This window comes from Lycorma delicatula, chromosome 5 (genome assembly GCF_047948215.1).
Source record: "Lycorma delicatula isolate Av1 chromosome 5, ASM4794821v1, whole genome shotgun sequence".
NCBI classification, from domain to species: Eukaryota; Metazoa; Arthropoda; class Insecta; order Hemiptera; family Fulgoridae; genus Lycorma; species Lycorma delicatula.
In genome coordinates, this window is record NC_134459.1 from 96,158,263 (window position 1) to 96,175,709 (window position 17,447).

General features: G+C 29.3%; 1 protein-coding gene across 1 annotated transcript; it reads left to right on the plus strand.

Moving 5' to 3' along the window:
* Positions 1–2,940: 2,940 nt before the first annotated feature.
* LOC142324484 (NPC intracellular cholesterol transporter 2-like) lies at positions 2,941–15,187 on the plus strand. The gene is made up of 4 exons (XM_075365309.1): positions 2,941–3,090; positions 4,965–5,072; positions 11,240–11,418; positions 14,984–15,187. The coding sequence occupies exons 1-4, from the start codon at positions 2,997–2,999 to the stop codon at positions 15,071–15,073; spliced, it is 471 nt and encodes a 156-aa protein (XP_075221424.1). The 5' UTR covers positions 2,941–2,996; the 3' UTR covers positions 15,074–15,187.
* The last annotated feature ends 2,260 nt before the right edge of the window (positions 15,188–17,447 follow it).

The following is a 17,447-nucleotide window of genomic DNA, read 5'->3' on the forward strand; positions in this document are numbered from 1 at the left end:
TTTCTGTCTTTTTGAATGGTATTTTGAGGCCAATTTTATTTGCAGTGATTTGAAGTTCTAATATCTATGATTTAGCTTCATCAATGTTGCTTGCTAACAGTGCCAAGTCATCGGCAAAACCAAGGCAGTTTGTTTTGATTTTTTGGGGGGTAGAATTTTTTGAGCCATTCCTCCTGTTCTGTTCCATGTCGAGCTGTCCGGTGTTGTGATCTAGTGGGTGCTAGTGCTCACCGGAGAGTTTCACTCGTACTAGCATTTGACGCTTGAATCTGATCCAAGGCGGTCACATCATATTCTTAGTCTGGATGGACTCCATTCTTTGTTCCGATGAACATTAGCTTTAATGTTTTATTTAATTTTATATTTTTATTTTTATATACCAAGTTATACATTATGTTACAATTCATTTCATTAACTGTCAAAACAACAATTCATTAAACCATTATTCAACAAGCAACAAGGCGTTGCCTTCATTCATCACTTATGAACATACAGTTCAACCTCGCTGTAAAAACTACTATCCCCATTACCATTTTTAGACTGCTGTTGAATACTATTAGTGAGAGTCTATCGCCTTGGCCCAGTCCTGTTTAGATCTCAAATGGGTCTGAGAGAAAATAGTACATTTTTATAAGGTACTTTTATTCTCTTAATGTTTAGCTTTCAAAAATTACTTTTTTCATTAAACTAATAACCTCACTTCTCAATTGATTTGCATTTAATTTGCATGAGCGTGGCAGACAGTATCTACGCAACTTCAGTAAACAACAAAATTTAGAAAAAAAAAATTGCTAATTTAAATATTGTTTAGTTTCTTGAGCTCATGTAATTAGTTATTGGTGAAAGAAATTGTCCATAAACAAAGGCTCAGTTTGGAAAACATGGACATCAAAATCTTCTTTCTAGAAAGAAGCCCACATTCATGAAAAGAGCAAATAGGTGCACTTCAACATTTTATTTGATATTACATTTTCACATGGCTTTTTGAATAAAATTTCATTCCTAAAAATAAGAAATTTAATTTGTTAGGTATGAAAGAATCCTAGCAGAAAGAACATTTATAATATATGACTAATAAAACTTCTTAATGAAAACATGGAACAAAAATATGTTTATTATCAGCAAACATAGTAAAAAACTATCAGCAGCATAAGAAAGCTTATACAATAGATAAATTGATTATGAGTCAATTTTGATCTTCAAACAAAAAAAAAAAATAGACTCATAGGATGGAAAAATTGTCTTTTGTTCACTTAAAAATGATTTTCATGTGGTTCATTTAGAATTTTCTGATGTGATTCATTAAACTCATGATTTTTATCTCCTCCTACCTTTTTGAAAAGTTTGTATAACTTGTAATGTGTGTTAGTGTTTCATATATTCTATTTAAATAGTTTTTATATAGTATATATTTATAAATATATCATAGTATATATTTAACAGTATAATAAACAAACAGTCTAACTTAATTCTTTTTAAAAAACATTTGATAAGGCATCTCGAGAAAAAGGACTTTAGATATGAAATTTTTAAATTTTGTTAAGTTAGCTGATAGACATCAGAATTTCTGGAAAACAAACCCAATTTTATAGTGGCACAAGTATTTAAAATTTTTCTAAAAACTTTCAGAAATTTATTGCATAGATTCATATTTCCTAGAATAAAAACAACATGTGAGAGTAAATTAAAATATCTTTTATATTAGTTATTTATTTTATAAATAAAAATAATATTAATCTTAAAAGAAATTTCTCACTTTCTGAATTCATGTATTTATGCTACCAAATGGACCAAGAAATTTATAGTAGCTCTAAAAAATCTGCAAGCAAAATTTTGCATTCCTAGAACATGAGTAATTTTTAAATACAAGAATTGTAAACCATATATTTTAAAAAAGTTTTTAAAATAAAATATAAATATAAAAAATATATATATTTATAAGTATTTATAAATTAATATATAAGAAAAATAAAATATATATTAGTTTAAAATTATTAAGTAACAAATTATAAGAAAACTATTCTTTTAGAGGATGTTTTGGAACTAATTAATCAGTTCCTTTTTTGGTGGAGTTGCTTGTGCTGCTGTTACAAGTGTTTTCTAAAGAAGATAGGAGATACCTATAGTTGAATGTAGTAATACCTAAAGTTGAATTTATATGTATTCTTTGTAAGCACAAAAGTATCTAAAAATTGTAAACAATTTACAAAAAAAATTTACAAAAAAAATTAGTGGTATATGTTTGATGAGTAAGTGTGTATTTAGTCTATTTGATGTACATTTAAGTAGAAGAAAAACATATGCAACCATTACACAACAACTTAATTAACATTTGCATATCACTGCTCAGGACCAGGATTGCCCATTTTGAACAGACATTAAACATAACGTGAAAACTACATGTAACATATAAAAATCAAGATCTTAAGGCATAAACAATATAATTTATACTAATACATTAACTTTGGAAAAAAAAGCAATGTACTAAATGAACAAACATGACATAGGTAACATATATACTATTCAGCAATGTACTAAAGAGGAGGTTTTCTAACTTTCTTATGACAGCATCATTAAAAACTGTAGCATCAATAATTCCATTGAAGAAACTGTATATTAGTATACAATTTCTTTTGTAAGCTCAGTAAGGATGAGGACCTCTGAAAGGTCCTTTGGAAGAACAATGTCCAAAGCAAGTCATTTTTATCGATTTTATAGCTTTAAGTTATGATTAGTTGTGTTATTCAATCAAATTTTTATTCTATGAAAATGTTATTTAATAAAAAAATAATTGATGATTAAAAATAATTGTTTGTAATTAAACTCCACAATCTTTTATATGTCAGTTACTGTTCTGTTTATCACCTTAATAGATTAGATATGAAATAAATGAGTGAAAAGCAATTCAGTTTTATACTTCATTGGTTAATAAGCCATAAGCCTTGTTGAAAAATATCAACTGTTATATATACGTTCATGTATTTCAACTGGTGAAAATGACTGATTTGAAAAATCACTATTTAATATTTTTAGTAATCAACTATTTGTTAAATATATCATATCTAACTCGTGGAACAGAATTTTCAGCATGTAAGTTAACAGTGCTTAACATAAAAATCACTTTAAAACTCTTTAGTTACCCACAAGCTTTTTAAATAAAGAGCTTCAATTTAAATAAGAAGTTTTAATCTGGTTACACAAACACATAGTGGAGAGGATATTATACATAACTATTACAAATTAAAAGTATTTGATGTAATGATGTTGAATCTAAGTAAATGATCAAGTTGTACATAGAATATCATTTTGTGCACTTGGTTGTCAGGGTTCAATCAATGTACTGCTTCAGGAATATCAATATGAGATTGGTTTCTGAAGTGTAATTATATCTGCAGTGTGTTGTCAGGCAAAAAACAATAAAAAAGATTTACTGAATTGGAGACCTGTGGTTTAAATTTAATGGTTTACGGGTTAAAAGTAAAACAAATGTTATAATATTTACATAAAAATAATATAACTGATGTTTCTCAGCAGAACAAATTAAATTCAACTGTTTACATAATTTTCTTGTGTAAAAATAGTTAAATTGCTTTGGCCAAAACTAATCACTCAATTTTTCCCTATTTATATTTGCAAATTTCTGTTTACATTGATAATACAGAATGGTGCATTTTACTGATATACATTCAATCATTCAATATGGTATCATGATTTAGAGAACTTCTTCCAGTGGAAAAAATTCTAAAGATATTTAAGCCCTCTCTTACTGTCTATTATTTAAGAAATTAAATATTAACTTACTACATCTATTCAATTCCTGAATTTTTTATCTTCATTAATCATGTTCAAATACTTTTTTAGTAATGCCTTCTTAATTGTTTTTTTTATTTATTTTAGTATCTAAATGAATTTGCTTTACTATTATTTCATACATTTATTATTTTAATTTATCAACATAACTTTAACCTTTTGTAATTTAAAAAAAAAAAAAGTCTGTTTAATGTAGTGCTCTGATCATGGTTTCACTGTATAGTTTCTCTTGATTTGCTCCACGTGAGTACTGCAGCAATTCCTTTTTTCACCATGGAGTGGCTATGATAAAACCACTCATGATGTGATCTGTATAATTGTGTATCAATCTGAATAAAATACTTATTTATTCAGTGGAAGTATAATGCAAAACTTATGAGAAATGAATGCAAGCAGGTTTAAAATTTTTCTGTAATTATGAAATGAGAAATAAAAATAAATTGCAAAATCCAATTTGTAAACAATCTTGTGCGAAAAATCACCAGTCTGTACTGGTACAAAATACATTATCTAATTATTATATAATATTTTATTGTTTATTAATAAATTTGTAAAAAAAATTATACCCTGGAATCAGAGAGCTGTCAACAAAAATTAGGGATTAACTAAAAGTACTTTTGATAATTTTTTTTTTGTATTGTTAATGATATTTTATGATAGCACAAGACTAAGAAAATATGGAACATAGAATAACATCTATTTTTTTTTTTTAATTTATGTTAATTAATTGTTGTTTCAGCACTGTTTCTGTAAAATTTTATCTCATTTTTGGTCACATCTGCAGCTTTTGTTTTAAGATTATAGGTTCAAATCCTACATTTTTCACACACTTTAAAGTTAACTTTTCATTATGTATACTACAATAACTGTAACTGGGCTTCTGCCTGTTGGTTACTTCATAAAAAATTAATGAATAAATATTTGATCTTTGTTGTAAGTTGTGATCAGTGGACCTCTACAATTACTGTTGTATACATAGGATTTGTAATGTGTTAAAGTGCAGAAATACATTTTGGTTTATTTTACATTATCTGTCTTTTGAAGAAACACCTACAAACTAATTTTTTACAAGAAAGAAACACCTACAAAATTATTTTTTACTTTGCTCTGCTACACATCTCAATATATGATTCATTTTGAATATTAATTTATAGGTGAAAATATGAGTGTTCCAATTTCACTTAATGTTAAAAACTGTGAGAAACAACCATGTTCATTTTTTCGAGGTCAAATTGCAGAAATGGCAATGGATTTTGAAGTTGGTAAGTTTTTACCACTGATGAATTTATTTTCCATATTATAATTTATTTTTACAGAATTATTCATAATTATCAATTCCTCACTCTCTATTACCTATTGTCATTTCAGACAAAATAGGATAAATTGCCACAATATAACAAGCTAAAATTCACAGATGAAATCATTGATCCAAATGAAGGTAGTAATAAAAAATCCTTAAAAGTTATCTTAAAAAATATAGCTAAAAATAGAGTTTTAAAAGTACATTGTTTCTTTAAATCTTCATTTTAATAGCTTAATAGCGTTTTCTTTGAATATTTTATATTTATTTACCATTATATCTATTTTCTTCAAAAAACGATGATGGGAAAGTTTTTTAATTTTTTCTGTATTTTGATTTATTAGTGTATAATTAATCATATTAATAGAGTTCCTTAATGTGATTAAACTGTGTTCCACAGAAAGGTTCTTACATCTTTGACTGGCTTAAATATTTTATTTACCAATTGATTTGTCTGGGCACCAAATAATCGGTAATGGCATTGCTATATTTTCTTAGTAAATGATCCATAAAAATGATGCAAAATATGATCCCTGACCTCTCTGTATATCCCCACACACACACACACACACACACATACACACACACACACACACACCTCTGTAAAACAGAATTTAGTTTTCCCTTTTTCCATTTTCGAATATGGATCACGAATATGGATTTTTTGAATCACCCCTGTGATTCAAAAAATGGAAAGGTAATTTCTTGGCACAATTACCACACTTTTCAGTGATTCATATAAAAATCATTATTTTCTATAATTTATTAGAATAGTTGTTCATTTGCAGCTGTTTCATTTATGTAGCATGAGATGGTGGACATATCAGCTATTTGCTATTCATAATTTATAATTGTTGACATTTATGTTATTATTTCAGTACAGTGTTATTGCTGTGTTTCAAGATGCAGTACACACTAGAACAATGTCTGTTCATTGTGAAAGATTATTGTATAACTAATTCAATTATAGTAGCACAAAGATCTACCAGATGAAATTTGGTGTTAGTTTGGGGTTCAAAAGTTGGAAAGTAGTGGTAATCTTCTGAGTGAAATAAAAAAAAACATCTTCTTTCTAAACTATTGGTAGTTATTGTGTATGTTCAGAAGAGACGCTTGTGATCATGTGGTAAGTCAATAAGGCACCTGTCTCAGGAGAGTGGACTCTTGTACTCAATGTGTTGACTCTACTTTGCTGGCTAAGTCAATTTGTAAAATACATGAATTTAGGCACAACAGTTGCATGCCATTCATGAAGAGCCTATGCACTGGAAGTCAGAAGCTGATGTGCAGTAGTAGTAGGAAGAATAGCGGGTTCAATATTTTTTAAGGAACTGTGAAAACTTCAGAGTACTGCCATGCCACTTTTTCTTGGAATTCATTCAACAATTTTATGAAATCGAATTATGTCAAATGGCCTTTCAAGTCATATGCTGTAGATATATAGCAAAGCCATAATTCCATGGCTTTGATCAAAAGTTTCTTTGATGACCAGATTATCTTCAGGAGGTTGTAGTCACTGAAATCACCCAATTTAACCCCACCAGATTTTTTGCTTTGGGATTATTTATACACTACACACCCTCAGACATTAAATGATTTAAAATGGAAAACTGTGCAAATTCAACAGTACTGACAAACCAACATTCCATCAAACATCCAGGAACATGGAAAATTTGTTTTGCTGCGTCTTGTGCTAGACATAGTTGTGAATTTTGTGATGTAATATTCAGCACTTGTGCCATTATTGATTTTATAAGTAACAACCATTACACATAACAATACATTGTTGGAGATAGCACCACTGTTGCATTAGTAAAATGTTTAGAACTAAATAATAAATTACAAAAAAAATCTGTATTGGGCAACATGTTTTTTGTTGTTGGTGGTTTTTAGCTTCAACATGATGTGGAAAATTAGTGTTAATAAATCAGTATTAATACATTATATTCTTTTTTCTAACAGTGTGTTTCTTTATTTATAATTTAAAAATTACAAACCTGGGAGGGTTGAAGCAGCACCTTTAATACATGGATATCAATACAGTCCACATATTATTGCATTTTTACATCTTTCACCAACATTAAGTTGAAATTATTCATATTTAATATAAGCGAAAAATTTGACTAAACTAAAAAAAATTTATATATATATATATATATATATATATTGTTGAAGAATGGCTTTGACGGCACGTGGCAGTTACGTACCTTAAGGTGGCCCTGAATCGTTCTCTTTGTTGTCAATTGGCTTTGACAGCTCATTGTAATTGCTAACTTTAGGGTAGCCCTGAGAAGGGTTGTTGTCATTAAATGGCTTTGAAGTTCGTAATTTATAACCTTGTGGTGGCCCTGAAAAGGTCCGTTTTTTTGCATTAGCTCTAAGAAGATCTGTTGGATCTAGAAGCTGGTCTCCGGTGAATTCGGGGAGTTGCAACTTTTCCCTTGAAGTCCGACCGAGCTTTCCCTCAGGGGCAGTTGGGTCCCCACTACAGCATGGCAGTGGTGGCCCCCAGAGTCCCACAGTGTCGGGTCTGCTTCAGTCGTCCTTCGGCGATGCGGCCGAAGTGGTTCTCCCTGAGCGATCCCACGCTGGGCTGGCTACTGCTGCCGAGTCCACTGACCAGGACAATAGAAGCCCAATGAACTGGAGCGGGAAGGTAGCGTCAGTGTCCAGCAACTCCCTCGGCAGGCCGGCCAGGCTTGCTGCTCCGGCAGGGATGTTGGCATCTGCTGGGAGGTCCCACGTTGAGCTAGCCAGAGAACTTCTTCTGTGTTCTTCTTCTTTTTCTTGGTCTTCTCCACGTGGTGGTCGACGATGAATTGCCTTCACACTCTTTTATTGGAGCCTGAGAGTGGTGGTGCTGTAGCATCGCTATGGTGGTAGAACTGCATGGTGGGAGTGATGCTTGTATCAGCGTGTTCATATACTGTGTGCCAGCTCACATCTGAGTTGCCATTGTGTTTGCCTGCCGATATTAAATTAGGCATATATTTGGTAACAATATATATATATACCATTGCTTTAAAAATGTATGTAAACATACCTGCAAAACCACCTTGGGCTTTGAAGAATTTTTACTATGACCATGCTTAGCTCCTTGTCAAGGTTTATATTATGCCAGTATACATGTTCAAATAAATACTTAAATTTTGCAATCTTAAAGGACAGTTCAACAATTTACTACATCCAATCCAAGTAACAGTCAGTTCATTATTTAAGAATTTTTATACTGTTTGAATTATGAACTGATGTATCCCGTTGTTAGAAAATAACAGAATTCATCTCTGGGACATTAGGATGTAGATCAACATGATGAATTAACAGATCTAAATATTATTTAGAGGTTGTATTATCCCTGAATCAAAGACAAACCATATTATGTATGATATTTTATAATGTTTTTTTCTATTTGTATTGTGTATATTGTAACTGTTCAACTTATGAACAATAAGTAATCCCAGAGCCCAATGAGATGAGGATAATATGTATGACATGTGAATTAGGTGGATTTGAACATAGTGATCAGTCCTGAGATGTGTGGTTAATTGAAATCCATTCACCAAAGTGCAGTGGTTTCCACTGTCTAGTATTCAAATCCATATAAAAGTAACTTACCTTTACTAGAATTTGAACCTCAGAACCTTTGTCTTTTAAGTTGTTTTGCACTGATTTTACCACTAGACCAACCCAGTTTTGGGTATTTTGATGTTTTATTATCTATACAATATTTTTTATTTGAAAAAATATAACTGTTATTTATAAGTTCTAAAACTTTTTAATAATGATTTATCTGTTAATTTTAGTTTATATGCATGTATTTGGTGGTGAAACATTCAATTTTAACAAGTAAAATGTAGATGACTGAATAATGAATATGGCTGAATAAAGATTATTATTATTGCATTGCAGAGGATATAGCACAGTAAAACAAATTATTTTAAACTATTATATCGAGAAAACTGAAATTCATTATTAAAAGTTGCCTTTCCTTTTGTATACAACAAAAAGCTCACAATTTATGACATAACTTTTGTGAGTTTGGTGTAAGTTCAAAATTTTAATCAAATCAATTAGTAAATAAAAAACCAACAGCTAACAAAGATGGAAACCTCTTCATGGGATACACTGGATATATCCAAATAATTAAGGTTTTTATTTGGGTGCAACTGATTTTAAGTATTTATTGTGTGTGTTTGTAACAATATTGATTTTATTTCAATGGTTTTGTTCACTAGTACAAAATAATATAATGTAACGAAGGAGCAAGAAAAATCAATACTACAAAATACAGAAGGTAACTAGAGAATAATTAATTTTTTACTTAACCTAACATACCTTGAGTGGCACTTGTTCTTGACCATTACACACTGAATCAGATGATGTATGAACTGCAGTTCTTCAGTATGCATGTATGACTTTTATCAAATATTAGGTTTCCTAAAAGTATTGTGGTTATGATATTAACTGACAATTATACCAGTAATACCTGGATCCAGCTTTGATAAATTCTTTCTAACCCATAGATAATTTTATTCTGATTAGTTAAGCAGCTCTGACATTATACAAAACCAAATATATGTAATCTGGATTTTTTTAAACTGGTTAAAAAATATTCAGCAGTCTCACTAAATATAGCTATTTATCTTGCAAAATGTTTAGTCTTAGTTATCTGTCGTACAGTATTGTATTTTTTAAATAATGTTTTACAAGTTAATTTTTCAAAACTTAACTTTCAAAAGCCAATTAAAACTAAAATCAGTTTCAATAACAAAGCAAATTTATGAAATTAAAAAAAGCGAGCATTCTTCATTAGAAATGGATGTATAAAGCAACACTTTCTATGTTAATTGTCATAACTGTAGTTGTTTTAGACAATCTGATGACTCTGATGACTCACAAGTCACACCAAAAAATGAAAACTGACACAGCTATTCCTGCGAATAACAAGTATTTCATGCCAGGTGTAAAATGGAAAGAAAGAGGTAAAGTGATTTCACACTGCCATCTTCACAGAATCAAATATATGGTTTCATATCAGTATTCCAAGCCCACTAAAGTGCTGGTGATATTCAGCCCTACAACTAACCTTCTTTCTGTTTACCACAAGATCTGGCTGTATAGTGAACATTATTACTCTCAGAGAAAACAACTCTGAATGTTGTTTCTTGTATCTCTGATGCTTTATATCCATCACAGTCATAGAAAGACTGGGGAAGATAATGTAAATCAATAAATTAATGTATCTTTTTTTATACCGAAACAATTTTTGGTCTTGTAAATAACCTGATGAATTGAAGGAATGTACAAAATTCATTGTTTCATAACAAAAAGAGTTCAATTATGTATTGCTTTACATTATCTATGACAATCTTTCTTATGGCTGTGACACATGCACACATGAGATATAATAAGACTGAACAGTGAACACTACAAGAGACCGCCTTATTATTTTTTTATGGATACCTTTACAAATAAAACACAGGTAAAAAAATCTGTTTTTAGGCTACAACTGTAAGGGTTTATAATTTAGAAAATGTATTACAGAGTAAAACCATTACAAATAACCACTTTATGAAAATGAAATTAGAATCATCTGTCTGGTATCAAAAGCTCACAAAGTTAATAAAGCAATCATATCTTTATATATCCCTTTTATTTATATATTTCTTTAAATAATCTTTTTATATATTATATTTTTTTAAATAAATTTCTATTTATATTCTTTTATATATTTCTTCTTTTTTACTTAAAAAATATAATAGACTTTATTTTACTCCAGCGATTTATTTCAGCACTAGCAATTATTCTGTTGACTAAACACAAGTACTGTGAATATGAACTTATTAGATAAATGTTTTTTAAATAATGGATAGTGGTCATGGAGGTAGCTGCTCTGGTGACCTTCATGGTGGAATGGTATGATTGTTCCTCTCGTACAAAAACCTCTGAGTTATACAAAATTCAGTCAGATTTGATATTTTTCACATGTAACAAAATTAATTTACTTCATTCTATAAAAAAAAATGTATGTAACTTGAGAACGATTCTGTAGTTATGAAGAGAAAAATTTTATTTCGTATATAGATAAAGACAGTTTTTATTTTGATCATAACATTTTTGGTTTTACAGATCATGATATAATGACGTTAACACCAAATGTACTTGCACATATTCCTGGGTCCACAGTTCCTTATCCAATTCCTCAGTCAAATGCTTGTCTTGGACTTATAAATGGAGAATGCCCTTTGGACAATGGTGAAGAAGTTACATATATTCTAAAATTACCTGTTTTGGAATCATTCCCTAAGGTATAATGAATTAGAATTATTACTGCAAAAATTATTATTTTATTATTATTATAAGAATAAAACTTCTTGAGTTTAATGTTGGTGGTATGTGTTCCAAAAATTGAAAAATATCAATTATAAAAGAAACTAATATTTTACGTGTTATCCACATATTCATCTTCTTGCCTGTGCTCAATGCTGCAATAGCAGAAGTGAGCGTTTTTTACCTGGTCTGACAAAGCCTGGATCAATTTGGTAAGTTGAAATACTAGCTCATCTTTTCCAAATTGTTAAAACGAGCTTGGACAAAATTGACAGTGGGCTGTACAGGATTCCTTATGTTGAGGGATTTTCTGTATTCCTGATGAGCTACAGAAAAGGACACTTTCTACTCTAAACAAAACAAATCTTCAGTATAGCCTTTTCCTCCTTATAAAGAGGACATTCCTGAGATGTTACCATAAGTGGACCTTTACAATTAATATATTTTTCAACCTCAGTTCATGTGCTATCGTGTCCTGTATAGCTAGAACATGCACAAACCTTTCCCTTTGTGCAACCAGTTTTGTTGTGACCAAACCCTTGACACTGAAAGCAGCATCTTGGCTTTGGTACATATGGTCACACATGGAAGAGAAATAGCCAATTTTTCTTTATTCAGGGATACATGGAGGAGAAAAGGTTAGAAGAAGTAAGGCAATTGTGAACATCTTCATCATTTTCCTTCCTCATTATCCTCTGCATAGAAATGACACTCCCTTACTGAAATTTATTGTACTGTGCAGCTCAAATATCACCTTATCCTTCCCTGTGTATCTTAGGGCTAGGAGCTTCCGACTGTTCATCATCAGTGACCTCAATCAGTAGGGTGCCACTTGTAAGCTTCTTAATAGATTTTGGAAAGCTACAACTCATTACAATGCACTTGTTTATTATGAATGGAGAAATCTTAGAGAAGAATTCACCTTCCTTTTTATACCACACTACAAGAAACTGAACACTAGAAAATTTAGAACCCCCTGTTGAATTACTTGATTTCTTGTCTCCTTGTACATCTTTGGCTGACAATGTCAGTCACAATCTTTTCAAACTCCCCGGTCTGTTGGTTTTTCAAGTGGACCAACAACCACCATGACAAATCACAGAATAAAAATACATGTCATCAAGAAGATTATTTATTTATTCAATACAGAGAATGTTAAATTGAATAAAATAAAATTTTTAAACTTGTGAAATATTAATCATTAGATCTATTGAATTATGTATTGTTGCTTTTTTCTTAATAAAAGTGAAATTAAGCAATGTTTATACAAATTTCTGTTGTTATGAGGCAGAAAAGCAATTAAAAGTATAAGAAATATTAAGTTTTATTTTTTCCCAATTTTTAGTCCTTATGATTAAAGAAGAATCTCAATTTGAAAAGTACTTAATGGAGGTTTTATCGCAATACTGAAATTTATCTAGATTTTCTTGGACTGTAGCAAGAAGTAAAGTAATTAGATGATTTGATGTTTACTTATCTTTCTCCAAATTATTCAATAAATTTTTTCTGCTAAGAAATTTTTCATTAAATATACTAACTAATAGAAAAAAATTGATGAGTATTAAAAAATACATGTTTTGTTTAAGGGGGGAAGTGGTCTTTGAATGCTGTGAACGATAATTACAGATATGTGGTATCAATATAAGTAGATTAGCTTCTCAAAATTTAAATTAATATCAGTGTTATTTTTTAAATTCATCTAAATAAGCTTTTTTTTAAATTCATAATAAAATTAAATATACATTAAAAAAATAATAAAAATAAAAACAGAGCTTGGTCAAAGCAAGCTTATAATAGTGTAGGGTCTATTTAAAGTAAACTAGAATATTTATCAACAACTTGTCAACATATGGATCAAAGAAAAACTACCATAACATTGGACAACAGCTCTCAACCATCTGCTACACAAAAAAAGGGACAAAACAGACCCTAAAAATTACAGGGGAATCTCACTCCTAGACACAAAATATAGAATTCTTTCATGAATCATCCACAACAGGATTGGTTCACAACCCAAGAAAGAACTAGGAGATTACCAGGGAGGTTTTAGACACTGCAAGAGCTGTCCAGACCAGATCATGAGTTTCAAGCTAATAATGGATTACAACAGGAAAAGAAACAGAGACATGATGATAACATTTGCAAGATCAAAATAGGACTATACCAAGGCGATGGGCTCTCACTGCTATTATTCAACTGCACTCTAGAAATGGTAATGAGGAAATGGCTTAAAAATTGCCAAAACCTAAAATAAAAATAGGCTGAAAAATCAAAACAAATTGTCTTGGTTTCATCTACAGCTTGGCACTGCTAGAAACAACATTGACAAAGCTAAATCACAGATATTAGATCTTCAAAACATTGAAAATAAAACTGGCTTCAAAATAGCATTAAAAACACAGAAATTTTGCCCTGAAAATCAACACGATTAAATGAAGCAGACATAAATGGTAATAAAATAAAAATAGTAACCCAATAAAAATACCTCAGAGAAATAATAACAAACAACCTAAACAAAAAAACCTCAATCCAAATAAGAAGAAAAAACTACCTAAAGCTCAAAAATTAATATGGTACATTTACAATAAAAAATGCCCATCAATATACTCAAAAATAAAACACTACAACACAGTTTTAAAACTAGAAGCCACATATGTAGCAGAAACACTTTTCTACCTGAATGAACAATCAAAGACAAACAGAGTCTGGAAAATCTAAAGAAGAATTGGAAGAACCTGCACCAATAAAAAGTACCAGAAAGATGGGCAATGGTGGGATTGTGACCAACAAAGTCATGTACAAAGAGTTAGAACCTTGCAGCCTAAATATACAATTAATTATGCAATTTAACTTAGAGAGCAATATTAACTGATATGAAAAGCTTTTGTTCTAAACTTAATACATAATTCATTTTATTCTTCTGTTAAGCAGGTAAAAAATAATTAAATTTAGTAATATGAAGTAAGTTTTACATTCTTTTTCTCATGTTTAATTTTTTATACTACTAGCCTTCATTCAGATTCATTAACATTTCATTATACTAACCACATTCATTACTTTTTCATATTGAAAGAGAAACATTTATCATAATCATTGACATTTTTATCAGTACTTTCTAATTCTGTTATAATTATTTTATTAAAAATGACCCTAATAACTCATTATGCTAAAAAATTTTAAGGCACGCAAAAAAGCTTCAAATTAAATTAATTATGTTATAATGAACAAGAGATCACGTCAGTAGCACTAACAGTATCATATCAGAAATTGAATTTGTATGATTACTTTATTAGAATCATGTGAAGCATATGATTTAAGAATATACTTAAACAAGTTTCTGTAATAAAAATAAAGCACTATAAATAAAATAAAATGTGACTGACATGTCTAAACTCTAGTCACAAAACTGTCCTGGGCCTCATTATTGTTTAGCACGTAGGTAAAACAGTTTGGGCATAAAGTTTTGTAAAAATTCTTTCAAAACTATAATTTTGATAAATATTAGCTAATATTCAAAATATATTAAATTAACTATGATTGCAGATTAAAGTACTCATAGAATTTTCTCTGAAGGATGAAGATAAAAAAACTATTGTATGTTTCAAGTTAGCTGCACAAGTTGTTGATGAATAATAATTGTTTACAGGTACTACATTACATTTGCGCAGTTATCTAAGAATGAAATTTAAAATAAATTTTTATGTTATTTAAGTGTAACTATCAGAAAATAAAGTGTTTTTTTTTTTTAATATTTGGAAATTTGTACTTTTATGAATGATTAAAAATAAAAATTATTATGGGATAATTTCCTGTGTAAATTTTGTATTTTAAATTTACAATAAAACTTGTCAAATTAAAATATCAATATATATGAATCTAATACAAAAAAAATATCACTTCTTATAAAATTTAATTTATTGGTATCTGATCAATCACAGATTTATGTGATCACTAGTTTTTATTTTTTAGATGTAATTGTTATAGCAGTTTCTACATATATGCCTGGTTGCGTATGTGAATATTGAGGCTTAATGTTCCCTTCTCTTCTTTCTTCCATTATTGTATTTGATTTCTTCATCATTTCCTTTGTATCACTCCAAAATTTAATTTTTCTTTAATTAAAAAAAAAGTGGTATTGTTTGTCACTTAATGCATTCAAAATATCATGAATACATTTAAATTGCAGCGACTGCAACCTTTAATGAGATATTTTCACAAAACTATATTAAATGAAACCATATCATATTCATTTTTTTTTTTACTTAACATGAAACTATTTGGCATTTAATCTTGAATATTTGATATGTTCTATTTATTAATTAAATTAATATATATATATAAACTTTGACAAGAATTGGTTCTACATTGATTTTCATTTATATTTCTTAATTGTTTAGAAGTAATTATATAGATTTCATAAGAAAGCTACCTGAATGGGTACCATGATTCAACTTTCAGAAAATTTTGACATCTTCGCGATCAGATGCCCCAGACCCCAAAACCACTGTCAGTTCAAAAGTTTATAATAAAAGTTCATTAATGGCAAAATCGGACAATGGGGATGGAAATGGGTGGGACTTTTTCAAAAAAGCAAAATATAACCATCTTATTAAGCTATAACTTTCTTATTAAGTAAAATATTGAATTCATTTAAAATTCCTACTATTATTTGGATAAGGGTCTAAAATCCTTATCCAAAAGGGTCTAAGTTTTTTGATGTCACCAATCATTAGCCTGGGGGTGAAAAAATGGGGTTTTGAAAACTTACAAAAATAATACCTCCCTTAATAGAAACAGTCCTCTAAACATTACCTAAAACTTTTGTTTGAAACAATTTTTGATATGACCAACCCTTACAGCAAGGGATTACCAAAATGTTGCTGGAATTGTAAATGGATGGGGAATTGTCGTATTAAGTAAATTTGAAGTTTTTCTTAACTTTAAGATGGAAATCTTTTTTAGCAAATAAGTATTTTGGGGTGTACCAACTTTTATATTCTATCTATTAATATGTATACAAAATTAATAGTAATATTTATAATAATGAAGTACTTTTTGCTTTTTTATAAAATACTTATAAATAAAAAAATACCCAACAATTATCTGTGCCTCCTGACTTTAGCATTTGGATATATGCTTTGGTGCACTTTAAAATGATTGAAAATCATCAATTGATTGACTAAATCAATGATTTAAAATGGTCATCATACGAAATGTATGTATGTGTAATGATTGTATGTACTCCCTCCAACTGCAGATAAATGTGCATAGTTTTTTTAAATTTGAAACAAAATACTCAAGAACATGCAGCAAACTAAACAAAAAAAAATTGATAAACCTGATCAATCAAGAGTATAACTACTAAAGTGCTAGGAATAAACAAAATACTCCTTCAGAAACAGTGGATTTAAATTCTTTTTAATAATTTAAAAGTGTTAAGCTTTTTCATGCTGTTCAATGTTTTAGTTAGTTTTTAAACAGTTTAATTTTTTACTTCCTTGTATGAAGTACAAGTATGTAAGTAATGTATGTATGTGTAATGATTGTATGTACTCCCTCCAACTGCAGATAAATGTGCATAGTTTTTTAAATTTGAAACAAAATACTCAAGAACATGCAGCAAACTAAACAAAAAAAAATTGATAAACCTGATCAATCAAGAGTATAACTACTAAAGTGCTAGGAATAAACAAAATACTCCTTCAGAAACAGTGGATTTAAATTCTTTTTAATAATTTAAAAGTGTTAAGCTTTTTCATGCTGTTCAATGTTTTAGTTAGTTTTTAAACAGTTTAATTTTTTACTTCCTTGTACGAAGTAAAGGAAGTATTGTTATCGCGAAAAATCTTGGTTTTTAGATTTCAACGGAAATATCCATTTTGACTAGTTTCAGCAAGACATCTGTACGTACATATTTATTTATGTATCTTGCATTACTTAAAAACGATTAGCCGTAGTATGTTGAAATTTTGGATTTAGGACTGGATCTAGTTGTGCACCTCCCCTT

Bases quoted from the DNA above. Each gene is read 5' to 3' on its own strand.
- LOC142324484 (XM_075365309.1), top strand. From the start codon at position 2,997: ATGACTGATTTGAAAAATCACTATTTAATATTTTTAGTAATCAACTAT. The intron at 3,091-4,964 runs GTAAGTTAACAG...ATTAATTTATAG, and splicing joins TGGAACAGAATTTTCAGCAT to GTGAAAATATGAGTGTTCCA. The intron at 11,419-14,983 runs GTATAATGAATT...CTATGATTGCAG, and splicing joins TTTTGGAATCATTCCCTAAG to ATTAAAGTACTCATAGAATT.